Source organism: Phoxinus phoxinus (genome assembly GCF_949152265.1).
Source record: "Phoxinus phoxinus genome assembly, chromosome: 19".
NCBI lineage: Eukaryota > Metazoa > Chordata > Actinopteri > Cypriniformes > Leuciscidae > Phoxinus > Phoxinus phoxinus.
In genome coordinates this window covers 21661248-21678616 of record NC_136894.1, presented here as the reverse complement: position 1 = coordinate 21678616, position 17369 = coordinate 21661248, and the positions used below count along the sequence as shown (strand labels likewise).

At 36.7% G+C, this 17369-nt stretch overlaps 1 protein-coding gene across 3 annotated transcripts in view; it reads left to right on the top strand.

Annotated features, from left to right (window-relative positions):
- pals2b (protein associated with LIN7 2, MAGUK p55 family member b) overlaps nucleotides 1–17013 on the top strand; it is a 32993-nt gene extending 15980 nt beyond the window's left edge. For 2 of the 3 annotated variants that reach the window (XM_079590532.1, XM_079590530.1), the window contains 11 exons: nucleotides 5005–5123; nucleotides 5406–5558; nucleotides 6193–6345; nucleotides 6588–6815; nucleotides 8858–8989; nucleotides 9076–9172; nucleotides 10315–10383; nucleotides 10698–10859; nucleotides 10962–11164; nucleotides 12411–12539; nucleotides 15812–17013. In XM_079590532.1, coding sequence (XP_079446658.1) covers nucleotides 5007–5123; nucleotides 5406–5558; nucleotides 6193–6345; nucleotides 6588–6815; nucleotides 8858–8989; nucleotides 9076–9172; nucleotides 10315–10383; nucleotides 10698–10859; nucleotides 10962–11164; nucleotides 12411–12539; nucleotides 15812–15988 — 1620 coding nt within the window. In that variant the 5' untranslated portion in view covers nucleotides 5005–5006 and the 3' untranslated portion in view covers nucleotides 15989–17013. The remainder of the gene's footprint in view (nucleotides 1–5004; nucleotides 5124–5405; nucleotides 5559–6192; nucleotides 6346–6587; nucleotides 6816–8857; nucleotides 8990–9075; nucleotides 9173–10314; nucleotides 10384–10697; nucleotides 10860–10961; nucleotides 11165–12410; nucleotides 12540–15811) is intronic. The other variant, XM_079590531.1, reaches the window with a different exon arrangement.
- The last annotated feature ends 356 nt before the right edge of the window (nucleotides 17014–17369 follow it).

Genomic DNA, 17369 nt, shown 5'->3' with positions numbered 1-17369 from the left:
TATTTATCTTATATACAATTGTATATATGTGACCCGATCTGGCGAAATGAGTCGGAAGTCGCAACGTTCCATTTTAAGATTGAAAAAATAATTTTTTTTTTTGCTAATTTCAAAGAAAAGACATTCAAAAATAATCTTACAAAGTTTCGTGGTCCAGATAATTGAGCAAATGTATTTAAATGACTATTAAACTTGACAAAGTTTTACTAAATTCGTTGGAAATGAACATTGCTTTTCTCAAATCCTCTCGTCACCTCTGAGCATTTCCCGGGTATCCCCTGAAACGTCACTATCTCTGCTCTCCAAATAGTGTTAACACCAGGGGCGGAGCGGGGGGGTGGCTAATTGGGCTTAAGCCCCGAATGTTTTGTCAAAAGCCCCGAATCTTTTAGGTTTTTTAAAATAACTTCAACTTTGTTTCATTTCCACTCAGTCTTTCTGACTGGAGCGGCAAAAAATGAAACAAAAGCTCTATTACCGTGCGTGGTGGCGGACGGTAATGCATCGCGCATACTCGGCTTGTTTGCCAACTGCCAATAAAAAACTAACGAAGAATATAAATCTTCTTCTTCGTCGTTGTCATCAGGGGCTGGCGGGCTGTTGATGTTTTCACCGGCGTCGTAGCGAGCTTACTGGCTAACCGGCTGAAGTTAATATGGACATAAAGTTTTTTATATGGAACACTAACAGTAAACCTCACCGGCCGGAGAGAGATTCAGAAGTAACGTAGCGGCGGACGAACCGCGGACAAGTGTATGCTGCGTTCACACCAAACGCGAGTAACGTTAGAGCGTCTGGCGCGAGTGATTTCAATGTTTAAGTCAATGTGAAGATGCGTTTATGCCAGTCTGGAGGTCCTGCGGCACGAATGAGGCATTTAGCACGGCAGGCGCGAATTCACCTCATTCGCGCGTCCAGTTTTTTTTTTTTTTTTTTTTTTTTTTACCGAGTAGGCCTAACTATCATCATTTTCCCAGATAGTGTATAGATTTTTAGGCATTCTATTATCTCAAACAGCCTGAAAAATAGTGCATTTAGCTGACGTAAATGGGAAAAAAAATCTCCCTGGGGGAGTATGCCCCCGGACCCCCCTAGGTTTGGGCTAAGCCCCGAATGTTTACATCGTCTGGCTCCGCCCCTGGTTAACACGTTGTATTGAGCCAATCAAAAAGTTTAGAAATGTACACAAACGCTGATCATTTGTCAATGGGAAGCCCCGCGGCACGCGATTGGTCCAGCCATCCTCCTGTCAGACTCGCAGCGCTCTGTGTAAACCCAATATTTAACTGTTGGTATCTCCGTTATTAATTTGTTACACTGTTATTGTCAACTAGCCTACACACACACACACACACACACACACACACACACACACACACACACACACACACACACACACACACACACACACACACGCGCGCGCGCGAGCGCACGCACACACACGCACACGCACAAACGCACACACACGCGCGCGCACGCACACACACGCACACGCACAAACGCACACACACGCGCGCGCGCACACACACACAGATTTCTCTCTCTAGCTAAAATGTAGCACTTCTGTTCAATCTTTCTGATTTTTGTAAATCTTTGTAAAAGTGCCTTTTAAAATATTTCTTCATATAAATACTTTACAATAATTTGATCTTCAGCCTAGTTTACTGTAATAGCATTTATATATATTAATATCTTTGGTCAAATTAAGCTGTAAAAAAAATTGTTTATCCCTTTAAATGCAATGGATTTTGAAAGATATCTACAAAAATACGGGCAAAAAACTTTAAAAGCTATTTTCTCAGGTTTCCAGTTGGAAAAAGAGGGCAGACGACCATAATTCAAATGTGTATATCTTTAAAACCATTCAAGGTATGACTTTGACTAGGATATCATTTGAAAGCTTATGATCTCCTCTTTCCATTGATATCAAAATCTCAATTTTGAAATTTGGGTCACTGTGACTCATTTTGCTGGATCAGGTCACATATATGGATGCAGGATTTTGTGGGCCGATACTGATTTTAACAAACTATTGGCCGATATTGATATTTGTCACTTGCTCTTTTATTTGAACTTTTGTCATTAAAATAGATCATGTTTATTATTATTATATTATTAGCAAAGTTCAAAAATGCATGCAATAAGTTATTCTAGTTAGTTTATTGCTTCATCATCAAATAATTTCTATTGAACATGATTGGATCCATTTCAACAGGCAAAGTAAATAAATAAATACAACAGAACAAAGATGCATATGAAATAAAATGTGCTTTTCAGGTGCAGAAATAAAGTAATAATTGTAAGATATATATATATATTCTTCATTGTATAAATTAAATACATTAATCCTTATTAAATGTACAAAGGTTATTTAGTCAAGAGTAGTGAGCAACATTTTTTGTCTTTTGTTGTTTGCAGTGCAGCAAGAATATTAGGCTGCAGTCACTTTAAGACCTGCATGGATCCAATATAGTGTTGTACAGTATTCAAGCATTTTATTTCTTAACTGTTTATGTTCATTTAAGACATAACCGACTATGTTAAAAAGGATACTCGCTAAGACGGGCATTTTGATATAATTTTTTGTGTGAATTAGAAAAAGTGAAAGAGAAGTCGATTCAGCATTTGCGTGTTGTCTAAAACGATGCTTTCCATGCGCACCCGTAGTTTGCGCACACACAACGTCTCACACAGGGAGTAGAAATGAGTTCTATTTTATGTCTTCTTGCGCTTTAATATTTAAATGGGAAAGGCTTAAAAACCTGTGCAAAGGATAAACCTTCGTGAAGATGCAGCACTGGCCCGATCAGTTCTGTCAGTTGTCCCGAGCATTATTCATGCTGGCTCCTGGCAGTCCATATTGTCGAACCCTGCTGTATTTTGTACAGATTTAATTTGGTTATTTAATTATTTTACCCAGATAAAAAAGTTGGAATATGCAACAGACATTGTAAAACTCAGTGTCTTCACACAGTAAATTTATAAACCATCAGTTTTTTTAAATAAAAAATATCTATACATCGTTGCATCTCTAATATAGCCAATACTTATAAACAAGTTTATTAAAATAATTAGTGTTGGGTAAGTTACACTTTAAAAATTAATTAATTACTTGCTGATTACATCTGTAATTACATTACTGTGCTTATTACTCTCTCTAAAAAGCATTGCATTACTTATTACTTTTATAATGACTTTCTAAATCCCGTATCAACCCCGACCAGTTGAACAATACAAGCATGAAACTGCTCTTTTAATCCTTTCACATAAATAATATTAAATTGATTAAATTATTATTGACTTGACCAAAGTGTTTAAAAGATGAAACACTTTGGTCACATTAAAAACATACATTTTGGTCCTTTATTTGCATAGTATGGCACTTTTACAAAACATATAGTTTTAGAGCAGCTTTACAGAAAATGCATGTCTACATTACAATTTGTTATCATAGGTGACTGTGTCCAAGTAATGTCCTTATGTCAGAAATGTACAGTTCTAAGATAATACAAATCATGCAGTTAGCTAACATGTATTCATTTAGGTGGAAACAATGATCTTATTAAAGCAGTTATTACAAGTTGTGATCATATTGATTGCAATATATTGAAAATTTGGCAGTGGTGCATGTTGATAGAGTTTGTGTCATCTGAAGTCCTGGCAGGGGTTGGCGTCATCTCTTCACAGGGCATCCCGAGGTAGAAACAGAAAAGCAAATGGAAAATATGTGTATTTAATATAGATTTAAACTGGGAGAGTGAGTCTGAGCCCCGAACATTATCTGGAAGCCTAATCCAAAGTTTAGGAGCCAAATGAGAAAACGCTTTACCTCCTTTAGTGGACTTCGATATCCTAAAGAGCATGATGGATTGTAGGGCAATAGAAGATCAGTTAAATACACACCTGAACCATTTAGTGCCTTATAGGTCAGTAGTAATACTTTGTAATTCATTTGGAACTTAATAGGTGACCAGAGTAGAGATGATAAAATTGGTGTTATATGATCATATTTTCTTGACCTGGTGAAAACTATAGCAGCTGCATTTTGGACTAACTGTAGATTGTTTATTAAGGATGCAGGGCAACCACCTAGTAATGCATTCCAGTCTACAGGTCATGAATGCATGAACAAGCTTTTCTACATCAGAAACATATATAATGTTCCGTAACTTAGCGATGTTTCTGAGGTGGAAGAAGGCAGTTTTTGTAACATGAAATATAATTTTCGAAAGACAAGTTCCTGTCTAATATAACACCCAGGTCTTCAACTGTAGAGGATGAAGTAACAGTACATCCTTCTAAAAGCTAATTGTATTCTAAGAGATTCTGTGTACTGGTTTTTGGTCCAACAAGTAATAAACCCAGTCTTATACAAATTTAATAGAAAAAAATGACTGATCATACAATACTTAATATCTTTAACACACTCTGTTAACTTGGATAATTTAGAGATTTCATGTGGTCGTGGTGAAATATTGAGTAATTCCATGGAAACTAATTTCATGTTTTCTAATAATATTACCAAGGGGCAGCATGTATATTGAAAATAGCAGAGGGCCTAACACAGATCCTTGCAGCACTCCATAATTTACTGAAGTTAATTTGGATAATTCCCTGTTTAAATAAACAAAATGCCAATGGTCTGTTAGGCACGATCTAAACCACCTTAATACCTGTCCCTGAATACCAATGTAATTTTGTAAGATTGACCTAAGAGTATATGTTATGATCTTCTGTATAGTGTCGAACCTAGCACTAAGATAAAGTAAAACCTCAGTGGATCAAATGAACACCGAAGACAAAAGAATAGCTAAACACGTACAATAAGGAGATGATATTGTGTAAGGGGGTGTTATATTTCAGCCATCTGATATTGTTATGTGAAGTTTGTTTTATTTTACAGATGAAACATTTGTCCTGTTCTCTGATCCTGGTGTGTATTACTCGTAGTGTTGCAAGGGGTGTGTCTTGTGTCGTAACAGCTTTCTGTATGTATGCATGCAGCTATGCAGCAGGTGTTGGATAACCTGGGCGAGTTGCCCTCCACCACTGGGGCTAAAGACATTGACCTCATCTTCCTCAAAGGCATCATGGAGAGTCCCATCGTCCGCTCGCTGGCCAAGGTAAAGTACACTCAACTGCCCAGGCTTTGCTCTAGCTGATTTGCATTGCTAAAAAGGTTAATCTGAAAACAAATTGAATTTGTATGATAAGAATAATTATTGGATATTAAACGCGTGTCTGAAATCACACTCATGATCATCACCTTAAGAAATTCATGCCGATTTGTCAGATCAAAATGTCATGCCATTTAAATTTGTGATAAATACACAGAGAGGAGCAACTAGATACTGTCAGAAATATCAGTTCATGGATTGATGAAATGATGAGATGTTTGTGTTCAGGCTCATGAACGTTTGGAGGACGTGAAGTTGGAGGCTGTGCAGGAGAATAATGTTGAGCTTGTGACTGAGATTCTGGGTGACATCAGCGGGCTGAGCGTACGAGATGACAGTGTTGCAGAGCTCTCCAAAATCCTGCAGGAGCCCCATTTTCAGGTACAATATTTGTACCTTATCTTGTTTTATATTGTACCTTCTCGTCTTGTTTCGTCTAAACTCATACCTTTTTTATCTCATCTCATCTCATACCATCTCTTCTCTTTCATCTCATGCCTTCTCCTCTTGTCTCATCTCATCTTGTATCCTCTCTTCTCGTTTCATCTCATCTCATGCCTTCTCTTCTCGTACCCTATCTTTTTGTCTCATCTCATCTCATCTCATACCATCTCTTCTCTTATCATCTCATGCCTTCTCCTCTTGTCTCATCTCATACATTTTATTCTTCCTACCTAATCTCATCTCATCTCATACCTTCTTTTCTCATTTAATCTTATCTCATGCCTTCTCTTCTTGTCTCAGCTCACACCTTCTCCTCTCTTCTTGTCCGTTCTCCTCTGGTTTGATCTTGTACCTTCTCTACTTGTCTCATCTCGTACCCTCTCTTTTCATTTGATCTCATCTCATTCCTTCTCTTCTTGTCTCATTTTATCACGTAGCATCTCCTCTCGTTTCATCTCATCTCATGCCTTCCCCTCTTGTACCTTCTTATCTTATCTTATCTCGTTGCATCTTCAATTATTTTCTAATTTCTCTACAGTATTTTGTTCTCACATTCTCTCTTTTATTTCAGTCTCTTTTGGAGGCCCATGACATGGTGGCGTCTAAGTGCTATGAAGCCCCAGCCCCTCATGAAGTGATCAATGATGCAGCAGTAAACAACGCTCTTATGCAGGCTGATGCGGTCAGGATGATTGGCATCCGCAAGAAAGCAGGAGAACCTTTGGTGTGTTTTTTAGAATATATAGATTTGTATATGGCCACTAGTTTAATGAACACATTTAAAATCTCATCCAGTCACAATTTCAGTCAATATCCAGTCCAATACGCAGATGATCCAACTGGCTAAAAGCGTCTCATTATATATATATATATATATATATATATATATATATATATATATATATATATATATATATATACACAGGTATATATGCATGTCATTACTCATGCTATCGTTTTGCCCAGGGTGTGACTTTCCGAATGGACAAGGGTGACCTGGTAATCGCCCGCATCCTCCACGGAGGGCTGATTGACAGGCAGGGGCTGCTGCACGTGGGTGACATCATAAAGGAGGTGAATGGGAAGGACGTTGGCAATAATCCCACTGAGCTCCAGGAGATGCTCAAAGAATGTAGTGGAGGAATAACGCTGAAAATACTGCCCAGCTACAGAGATGCTCCGGCGCCACCACAGGTACACACACGCACGCACACACAATAATATCCATGAACATTACTGTTAAAAAATGTGGGGTCGGTTAGAATTTAGTCTCTTATGATCAAGGCAACATTTATTTAATCAAAAATGCAGTAAAACAGTAATATTGTGAAGTATTACAATTCAAAATAATTTTCTATTTAAATGTAATTTATTGCTGTAATTAAATCTGAATTTACAGTCTTTAATGCCAAATGATCATTCAGAAATCATTCTAAAATGATGATTTCTTCGTATGATCAATGTTGAAAACAGTTGTGCTACTCAATATTTTTGTTTTGAAACCGTGAATGGATTCTTTGATCTTGTAAACATCATTTATTTGAAATAGAAATATTTTATAACATTATAAGTGGACATTTACTGTCAATTTTGATAAATTTAATTCATTCTTACTGAATAAAAGTTCAGCATTAATTTATTTTAAAAAATCCTACTGACCCCCCAAACTTTTGAACAATACTGTAAATACAACTGCATATGTAGACACTGAATATGCAAAATCACACTTGCTTTTATTCATGCAGTTCACATCCACCAGTATTTGTTTCAGGGCATCTCCTTTCATGAAATATAAAATTCTTACATGTGGAGTTATGTCCATGCCGGCACATTAGACATCCATTCTTGGGGTTGCATTTGGCCATTTGTGAAATCCCATGATGCTTAGTTTGTAGTAAAAAAGATCCCTGAGAGCCCTATTAATAACACTCCACATGCTATCTGGGGCAAGACACGCACACTCGCAAAATTCAATCTCATTACATGGCTCCTGGTATTTTCTCTGTATCACACATCTCTCTCTGTGTTCACATAATATATTTATGGATTTTTCTTTGAGAAAGGGAATCTGCTTAGTACATAAATAATTGTGTTATTGTGATTCAATATCTGAAAGTCAGTGACAATAGGTGACAAAATAAGGATTCTTTTCATTTTCCATTTATGTAAATATTATATCATCCCCTCCTCCTCAATCTGTTAAAATCCAGGAGATCTGCCATGGAAATTTAGTCGTTACACTTGTCGGATCATGACGTCTGATCAAATACGAGTTTGTGTGTTGTAAGGTTAAGGGTAGATTATATTTAATAATGCTGCTTTCATGTCATGTTAAAAAGATTGTATTTTTTCAAGATTATATTTAAAACATCTACCCCCGGTTTCACAGTCAAGGCTTAAGCCTCCTGGACTACAATGCATGTTTGAGCTGTTTTAACTGAAATGAACTTGCACTGACATATCTTAAAATATGTCACTGCGATTGTTTTGTCTCAAGATGCACACCAGTAATGTTTTTTTTTCTGAGGCACATTTATTAAAGCTACTTAGTAAGATGTCCTAAATAAACTAAGGCCTACTCCTGGGTTAATCTAAGCCCTGTCTGTGAAACCAGACCTTACATTAATACACTAAAAATATTTAAGATTTAAATGTTGCTTGGAAATGATTAATATTTTTTCAGAATACACTGACATTTTTGAATGGCTAGATTGAAAATAATGCTTTTTGCTCTCATGTGGTGTAGTTATAACATCTTCCTAACAGGGCAATGCCAATCAGCAACACCTCGACCGCTTACTTGAAATAAATACGTATTGGTCGTAAGTTTTAATTGAATTATGCTTTTCTTATTTAGCCGAATTGACAAAGTCTAATTTCCTATCTTTCTCTGTTGCAGTACAACAATGATACATTCACAAAGCATCAATTACACACCTAATGCACATCCTTTGCTCAGCATTTTATTGTAATAATGCTAACAAGTGTGAGAAAGGAATATGAAATTTAATTACTATTATTATTATTTGCCATTTTATTTTATTTTAATGTTAATATTCATATTATTTACCATGGAATGCGAACAGACGAGATTCTAAGTCCATCTTTTCTGACAGATAGAGAGTGTAAAACTTTCTCAGAAGTCATTTGCTGATTGTTAAATAAACGTGAATATAAAAATCATGCAGAGTTCTGGTTAGTGTTTGGATTAATCCCACCTGTTTTATTTCTCTCAGGTGTACGTGCAGCCACATTTTGACTACAACCCAGACAACGACAATCTAATTCCATGCAGAGAGGCGGGACTTGCTTTCAAAAGGGGTGATATCCTGCAAATTGTCAACCGAGAAGACCCAAACTGGTGGCAGGTATGATTATTGGGGTTTGACCTATTTTGTCCCATTTGCATTGGTTGGTTATTGTATTTTACTTACAGTATTGTTTTGACTGACAGGCATGCCATGTGGTGGAAGGAGGTACTGGGCTGATTCCCAGCCAGTTTTTGGAAGAAAAGAGGAAAGCATTTGTTCCTAAAGACCTTGATGGAGCAGGTGATGCACTTAAACACACTACTGTTGCCAAAACATTCAACAAAATGACAGAAATAATCAGACACTGTTTCAAAGACATGCCATATAAATGTATTATGCTTTTGCAGTATTATTTTTAAGTATCTTGGTGAAAACTATGGCACATTTTTTTTGTACGGGATACACACAAATTTGTGAAAATACAAACTTAATGCCATCTAGTGGACAATTACATTACATTACATCAGTGGTTCCCAAACTGGGGATACGTGAGGTGATAGAGAGTGTATGCAAACAAAATGCTGAGTTTTTCCCTTTCATTTAATTCTACCCCACTTTACAATAACATTAAAACCGACCATGTGTTTCTTACAGTGTAAAAACAGGAAAATGGTGGTGTCGTGAAAGGTCAAATACATGACATGCAATCATATTAGCTCATCTTTTGCGGTCAAAACTGATTGCATTCACATAAGCAGCGTGCAAATCACGCTACATTACTACCGCTCTCTATAATGTACCTTTGTAAAAGTAGGGTTTTAGTACTTACTAGCTTGAAGAACAAATATAGACACAAACTTTGCATATAATAAAAAAATCAGGCACCCAAAACGCCACTGTTGTGTAAATGAACGGACAAAATGCACAAAAAGTTTACGTTTTTAGTTGAAAATGGTGTCGTCGAGTAAACAGCCCCTAAAAGTATCTTAGTTTTCATTTCATATTTCTCTGTTGAACTTTTTAATTTAAAACATTATCTCATTACATTATTTATGCCTATTGTAATTGTCAGCTCTGAGCAGCATTAAACAATGTGTAAATACACCTAGATGCAGCTTGTACCACTCTAGTGCAAAGATGGGTTTTATTAATGATTTAATTTGATAGAAATTATTTGTTAAAGTTGAATTTATTGATTTATTTATCATATTGATAATTAAATGAATGGAATTTTAAGAATTTTACATAAAACATGAGACATACTTTTAATAGGGTTAGAAAAAGTTTGTATTTATAAAGGTAAAAATGCATCTGAAAATCCATTTAAGAGAGCAAATATGGTCACTTAATAGAAAAGTTGAATGCCTCATGGGGTACGCCACTAAAAAAAGTTTGTATATATATATATATATATGTATCCTCTTTTTCTATTTTTTTTTTAGGAATCCTATGTGGAACAATTACTGGTAAAAAGAAGAAGAAGATGATGTACCTCACTGCCAAAAATGCAGGTAAACAGAAAGAAAAGAAAGAAAGAAATTTAGAAAGAGCTTTATCTTGACAGAATAAAACATAATTTTTTATATAAAATTAGAGACTTAGAGAACAAACGAACATCACTAGCAAAAATACAACCGGTGTATAATTTATGTACTTACGTAAATGTACTAATTTATAAAAAAGTACAATATGACCCTAGTTTAATATAATTTCAAAATATGTCTCTTCTTGCTTTTTGACTTAAAATATGTACGGTATGAAACCTTTTGTTCTAATAAATCTGGTTGATCCATTGTGTTTCCTCTGCTGTATGGTTATGTTGCAGACTTTGATCGTCACGAGCTTCAGATCTATGAGGAAGTTGCACATATGCCACCATTTCAGAGAAAAACCCTCATTCTGATTGGAGCGCAAGGAGTGGGGCGGCGTAGCCTGAAAAACAGACTAGTTGTACTACATCCCACCCGTTTTGGTACCACTGTACCGCGTGAGTGGCTTAGGAATAATCCTACCTAGAAAATATAAACAAAACATTAAAATATCAATGCATTTTGATTACCCATTTCTTTGTTCTGTCTCAATATCTCAGATACATCTCGGCGGCCTCGCGATGACGAGCGAGATGGTCAGTCGTATAGATTTGTATCACGTCTAGAGATGGAGAGCGACATCAAGGCGGGCCGGTACTTGGAGCACGGAGAGTACGACGGCAACCTCTACGGTACTAAAATCGACTCCATCCACGAGGTGGTGAACACAGGCCGTACGTGCATCCTGGACGTCAATCCTCAGGCGAGTGTCTTGACATGCTTCTCTCTCCACAGCTCTCAAAGTCAGAGAGGTTCACAGATATATATGATGTCATTTAGGCTAATTCAGATGAATGAATATATGAAAAATACTGTAACTTTCTTTCAGTAACTTTTCCCACATTCATGATCATAGGAAATGTTTCTTGAGCAACAATTTAGCATATTGGAATGATTTCTGAAGGATCATGTGACACTAGCTAAGTTTCCATCCACTTGTCAATCGAATTATCTGAAGTTCGGTAAAAAAACTCATGCGAATAAAGCTGGTGAAAGTGTGTTTCCATCCAACGGCTTTAAAGCGAATAAAAACCTGTGCGTAATGACGTCACATGCTGTTTTGCGATCAAATTGGTATATCGAATTGATTTGAGACATTTTAAGGTGTTTCCATTCATTTCCGCACTGAATCGCACAACATTCAAACCAACATTTGCGAACAAAGTTTAGCTAGACAAAATGGATTCATTATTTATTCGGCAAATAACGTTTCCATAAGCCGTATATCGATCAAGATAAAATCCGATGAGACCGAACTTATTTCATTTGAGTCGATATTCATGAAATTCAATAGAATTTTACTGTTTCCAAGGCATTTTTCATTCGATATCACTTAATTCGGATAAAAACGTGTGGATGGAAACATAGCTAGTGAAGAACACACACACACACACACACACACACACACACACACACACACACACACACACACACACACACACACACACACACACACACACACACACACACACACACACACACACACACACACAGAGACACTTAAATGTTTCCACTTGGGCCGTAGACTCATCATTATGGCTGCCATGTGGAGGTCACATGAGCTTGGACCGATTTGACAGCTAAATGAGTTAATAAACAACCACAAGCTCTTAATAAACATACCACGAGCTCTTTCCAGAGAGACTGACCTTGTTATGTTGCGTATATCTCAACCATCATATAAACACACAGGTTCTACAGTTTAGGAAGCAGAGAGGTTCATGCTGTTGTTTCAGCTGTTTAGGAAGACTTATTACCGCCAGCAATACATAAACATGTATTACTTTGTGCACCTATCATCATGAGTTAAAAAAAATAATAATAATAATTTACTGGGAAGACACATCAGAGGCTTTGGGTATAAACCATTGTGTAATCAAAACCCTTGATATGCACAGATATGGCTGTTTTATCTTTGTATTCTAATTGTTTTTAACATCTGTCCTCAGGCTCTGAAGGTGTTAAAAACGGCCGAGTTCATGCCATATGTTGTGTTCATCGCAGCTCCAGAGTTCGATACACTGAAGGCCATGCACAAAGCTGTGGTTGATGCTGGACTCACCACTAAACAACTCACAGTGAGTTCTGTTCAACTTCCCCTGAGCTGGTTCCCTGAAAATCTGATCTAGTTCTCAAAAAGAACTACTCACACTATATTTGCGTAGTGTTTGGGTTATGGGTTAGTTCACAAATTATGACATGAAAGCAGCACATACGGATTGGTATTTCCTGTTTGGTAAGATGTGCTACATCAACATTTATGACAGTGGTATACCTCAGGTTTCGTCTTTCTCATTCAATATGCTATCCATGCTGTAATTTTAAACATGACAGTTTTAACTATTTGAAAGTGATTATGAGCATATTTTTGAGTTCCATTTCAACGTATATGGTCATCTTGACCGCTGTGCTACATCTTGCTGCATTTCAATAGAGATACAGATATAAATTGCTTTTCAATAAGATGGAGATGTTCATGGGATATATGTTATTCAAAGGTTTGGTGTCAGTCAATATTTGTTTTTAAATAAATTAATACTTTTGCAAGGATGCATTAAATTGATCAAATGTGACGGTAAAGACTTTTGTAATGGTACGAAACATTTCTATTTCAAATAAATGCAAAGACTCCTGAAAAAGTGCATCATGGTTTCCACAAAAATAGGCTTCAACATTGATAATAATAAGAAATGCAGATCAGCATATTAAAATGGTCTATGTAGACACACATTTGGAAATAAATTACATTAAAATATTGAAACAGAAAACAGAATTAATTACTGGAAGAAGCTACATTCAATCATTAGATCTTATTTATGAAACAGAAAAAAAACCTAGAATCAAAGCATCTACTCTTTGCAGGAAAAGCATGGAGCTTTGTTTTGCGCTCACTTGCTGTATGGTTGAATCCAGAGATATTCTAATATACCCCATAGTACAGTTAAATGTGATTTTGGGCCAATAATCTCTTATTTTTTCACGGTATGGCATAAAGTTCACAGATTTGCCAAAATTCCAAATACAATCTTCGCTCAATCGCCTATCTTCAACAATTACTCTCTTAATTGAGAAGAAACCAATTAGGTTCCCTCAGTGGAGTAATAGAGGGGTCTGCGTCCTCAAGGACATCATAGGGGAACAGGGTCTTCTTGCATTACATGATTTAGAGAGAGTGTATAATTTACCGGTCACTTTTTATTTTTATTTACAGTTACGCAAAGCAATGCGCGCTCAGAGCGTTCCTTGGGGTATCGAGTTGGGGAATCATCATTTCATGTAATCTTTAATATTAAGGGTAAAATGATTGGTATTGTCTCAGAGTTATTTAAGTTTGTAACTAAAGCTTCATACAAGCCCTTATCATTTATCAGACTCTGGAAGACAGATATTAACATTTCCTAGGACCCAGACTGGAGCGTGGTTTGGTCGAACATATCCTTATCATCTAGAAACCCTGATCATCAAATGATACATTATAGATGAATCCAAAGGTCTTACTTAACTCCGCAAAGATTACAGCAAATGAAACTTAGAGACAACCCATACTGTGATTTTTGTCCAGAGAATACTATTGCTACTTTTTACCATATGGTGTGGCAGTGCCCAGAGGTCAATAGATTTTGGCATAGTGTTTCATCTATCATGGCTAGTATTATTAAACGACCCATCCCTTTCTTACCACGCTTGCTTCTGCTCAATGACACATCATCTCTAAAGCTAACTATTAACAATAGTTCTTCTAGCTGGTTTGACAGCTGCCAAAAGAATGATAGTTTGTCGCTGGAAACCACCGCATACATTGTTAGTGTGGAAATGGCTTTCTTCTTACTGGGATATTGGGGAGGAGAAGAAAACCAGGCATCACAATAAGCAACACTTTACTGTGCCTCTGTTATTTTTCCAATGATGATGTAATCAACCTAAGGTTTTTCTTTTTGTGAAGAGCTTTCCTCCCCAATGTGTAAATAATGATAGTAAAAAAAATAAAAAATAATTGCCTACACATTTAGCTTTACCCTTGACAAAAACCTTTTTGGATTATTGCAGAAAATATGGTCTGTGACTAACAAAAGCTTATGATTCGTGCATGCTTTGCTCATCACGATAATCTTTACAAATTAATGCAACTTTTGTTGATTTTTAAGCTTAAATACAATCGGCAGAAGTCAAAAGCTAATAAATGAACTACACGTCAAGTCATCTTCATTTATATAGCGCTTTTAACAATGTAGATTGTTTCAAAGCAGCTTTACAGAGATAAACGGATAATTTAAGGTAACAGAGACTGTTTTGGCTTTATAGCGGTTCTTGAATAAATATATTTTCCAGCTAAAGTTGGTTTTTAAAATCTTCGACTCTTTCAGTCTTTTAAAAAAAAAAATGTTCCTGAAAGTTTGAGTTATAATAGTCTGCAAAAGCGTGATTATAAACACAACGAGGCTGTGAAAGCGGACTAGTAGGGAGTAGATGAGGTTAACAGTTTGTGTTTATGTCCCTGAAAACCTCTGTAGTGCCATTTAGCCATTTTTTGCAACCACCTTTTACAAGACAAGTAAAAGTAAAAAAAATATTTTATATCATAGAATAAAATGTAAAAATATCTTGAGCTTGTGTTTACCACAGACCTTATTTTAAGCATTTAAGCAAAAACCTGTGTTGTTTTAAAGTGTGAATATTGTAAATGCACCATTCTTATCCACTTTAACCTCTTTTTTTATGTCTCATTCTTTTAAAACCTGGCTACTCACACAGTAAAATCTGACCCTATTTTTAGCGCATTAACCAAAACTATATGGCCAATTGTTACAAACTGAACGTTCAAGAAACATCAGTCAATCAAGCATTCTTTATGAGATAAAGAACACACTAAAAACTACTTAACTGTAAGAATGTTTATATATTTAACAACAATATTCAAAGACAAATTATCTTTATGCTCTTTTGAGATTGTAAGCAGCTCAGTTACTGTTCTGCTCTTAAATGTTAGCCATGGGCTCATGAATATGAATCACTTTGTCTGTATTCGCCCAGGTAGTTTGCTGACATCAAAATGTGGATGGTAAAAGGGTGAAGAGACTAGCCAATGGAATTAGCACTTGCGTGTTAGTCCCGCCCACTGCTGAAGCGAATTAAGGGCTACAATTATTTCCCATAAACTTCTTAAATATAATTATTATTCCTCAGATCAATGGGACAAATTTAATATTTTCCGAAAAGTGACAATATTCAATCTAAGGTTGCTCTGCCCCTAAGTTTTACAAATGGACTTCATGAATATCTAGTTCATCTGTGTCAACATCAGAAGTTCTCTCTTAACTCAAGTAATAATTCTGTTCTCTCTTTCTCACAGGATGTGGACCTGAAGAAAACCGTAGATGAAAGCGCTCGAATCCTGCGGGCGTACAGACACTACTTTGACCTCGTCATTGTCAATGACAACCTAGACTGTGCGTTTGAGAAACTGCAGTCAGCTGTGGACCAACTCTGCTCTGAACCGCAGTGGGTTCCAGTGAGCTGGGTTTACTGAGGGCTCTTTTAGAAGCTCACTATACAAGCGTGTGTGTGTGTGTGTGTGTGTGTGTGTGTGTGTGTGTGTGTGTGTGTGTGTGTGTGTGTGTGTGTGTGTGTGTACAGTATGTGTATGATTGGTATCCAAGGTGACTGATATGGGGCAGAGTGAAGTTACGTGTTTGGAATGACCAACCAAATGAGTGTCATCTCCCGCAAAAGCACCGTTAGCCCCAACCTCTTTTTTTGTGTGCACACAATGCAACGTTTTTTTCTACTCAAACTGAAAGGGAAGAGTACTTATTTATTTTAGTATTTCTATGTTTTTAATGAAAATCTTTCTATTTGTAACTTCTTTGGAGTTGGAAGAAAAGAAAAAACGAGGAAAACTAAAACCGGCCTTGGAGAATCAGAGGCCATATTTTTTAATTTATTATTATTGTTGTTATTTTTACATGTGTTCCTCCTTCATTTTGTAGTTCCTGAACCTACTGTGATGTTTTGATTTATACTCAAATGAAGGAGTAACCTGACGGAGTGTAGCAGGCCAAGGGCTTACTATATGTAGAACATTTTAGATCCTAAAACCATGAACCATAAAACTGTTTACATAGACCCTGATCTCTTAACCATTTTGTTCGCTTGTCTTCATATCTATGAGATGTATTGAATCTTTTATGCAAAAGTCCATATCAATGTGTGCAGTTTGTTTTATTTATAGTGTGTTTTGTAACATTTTATTCACCAATTTTGTCTTGTACAACATTGGGCTGCACATTGTGTCTGTGTCTTATGATCCTGTCATTTTCTTCAAAGTTCTTATCTTTCAAGGAACCGAACAAATAGGCCTGTTGATTTGTTTTCTGTTTCATGTTTTCTTCTTTCTTGTCAGCATTTCTTGTCAGCATTCCAGAATGTCATAAACTCTGCCAAATGTATTTTTGTCTCTGTGTCAACAAGACCTCAAGACAATAAACATGCTGACCATTGTTACTCTTTATTCCTCTTTTCCGTTTATTAATAATAAAAGTGCATGATACAATCAAATAGAAGCTTTGTGGAGAAAATATATGCATGTGCTCTTTATCTGTAGACAAATCAAATGCCAAAAAGTATTTAATGCCCCTCCTTGAACTGCCACCTTCTCCGTGGTGGAGGGGTTTGAGTACCCGAATGACCCTAGGAGCTATGTTGTCCGGGGCTATATGCCCCTGGTAGGGTCTCCCAAGGCAAACAGGTCCTACGCGACGGCTCAGACTAAGAGCGGTTCAAAAACCCCTTATGATGGACACGAAAAAAAGGACCGTGACATCGCCTGGCATGGCGCAGCCGGGCCCTACCCTGGAGCCGGGGTTGGGGCTCGTAAGCGAGCGCCTGGTGGCCGGGCCTCCCCCCATGGG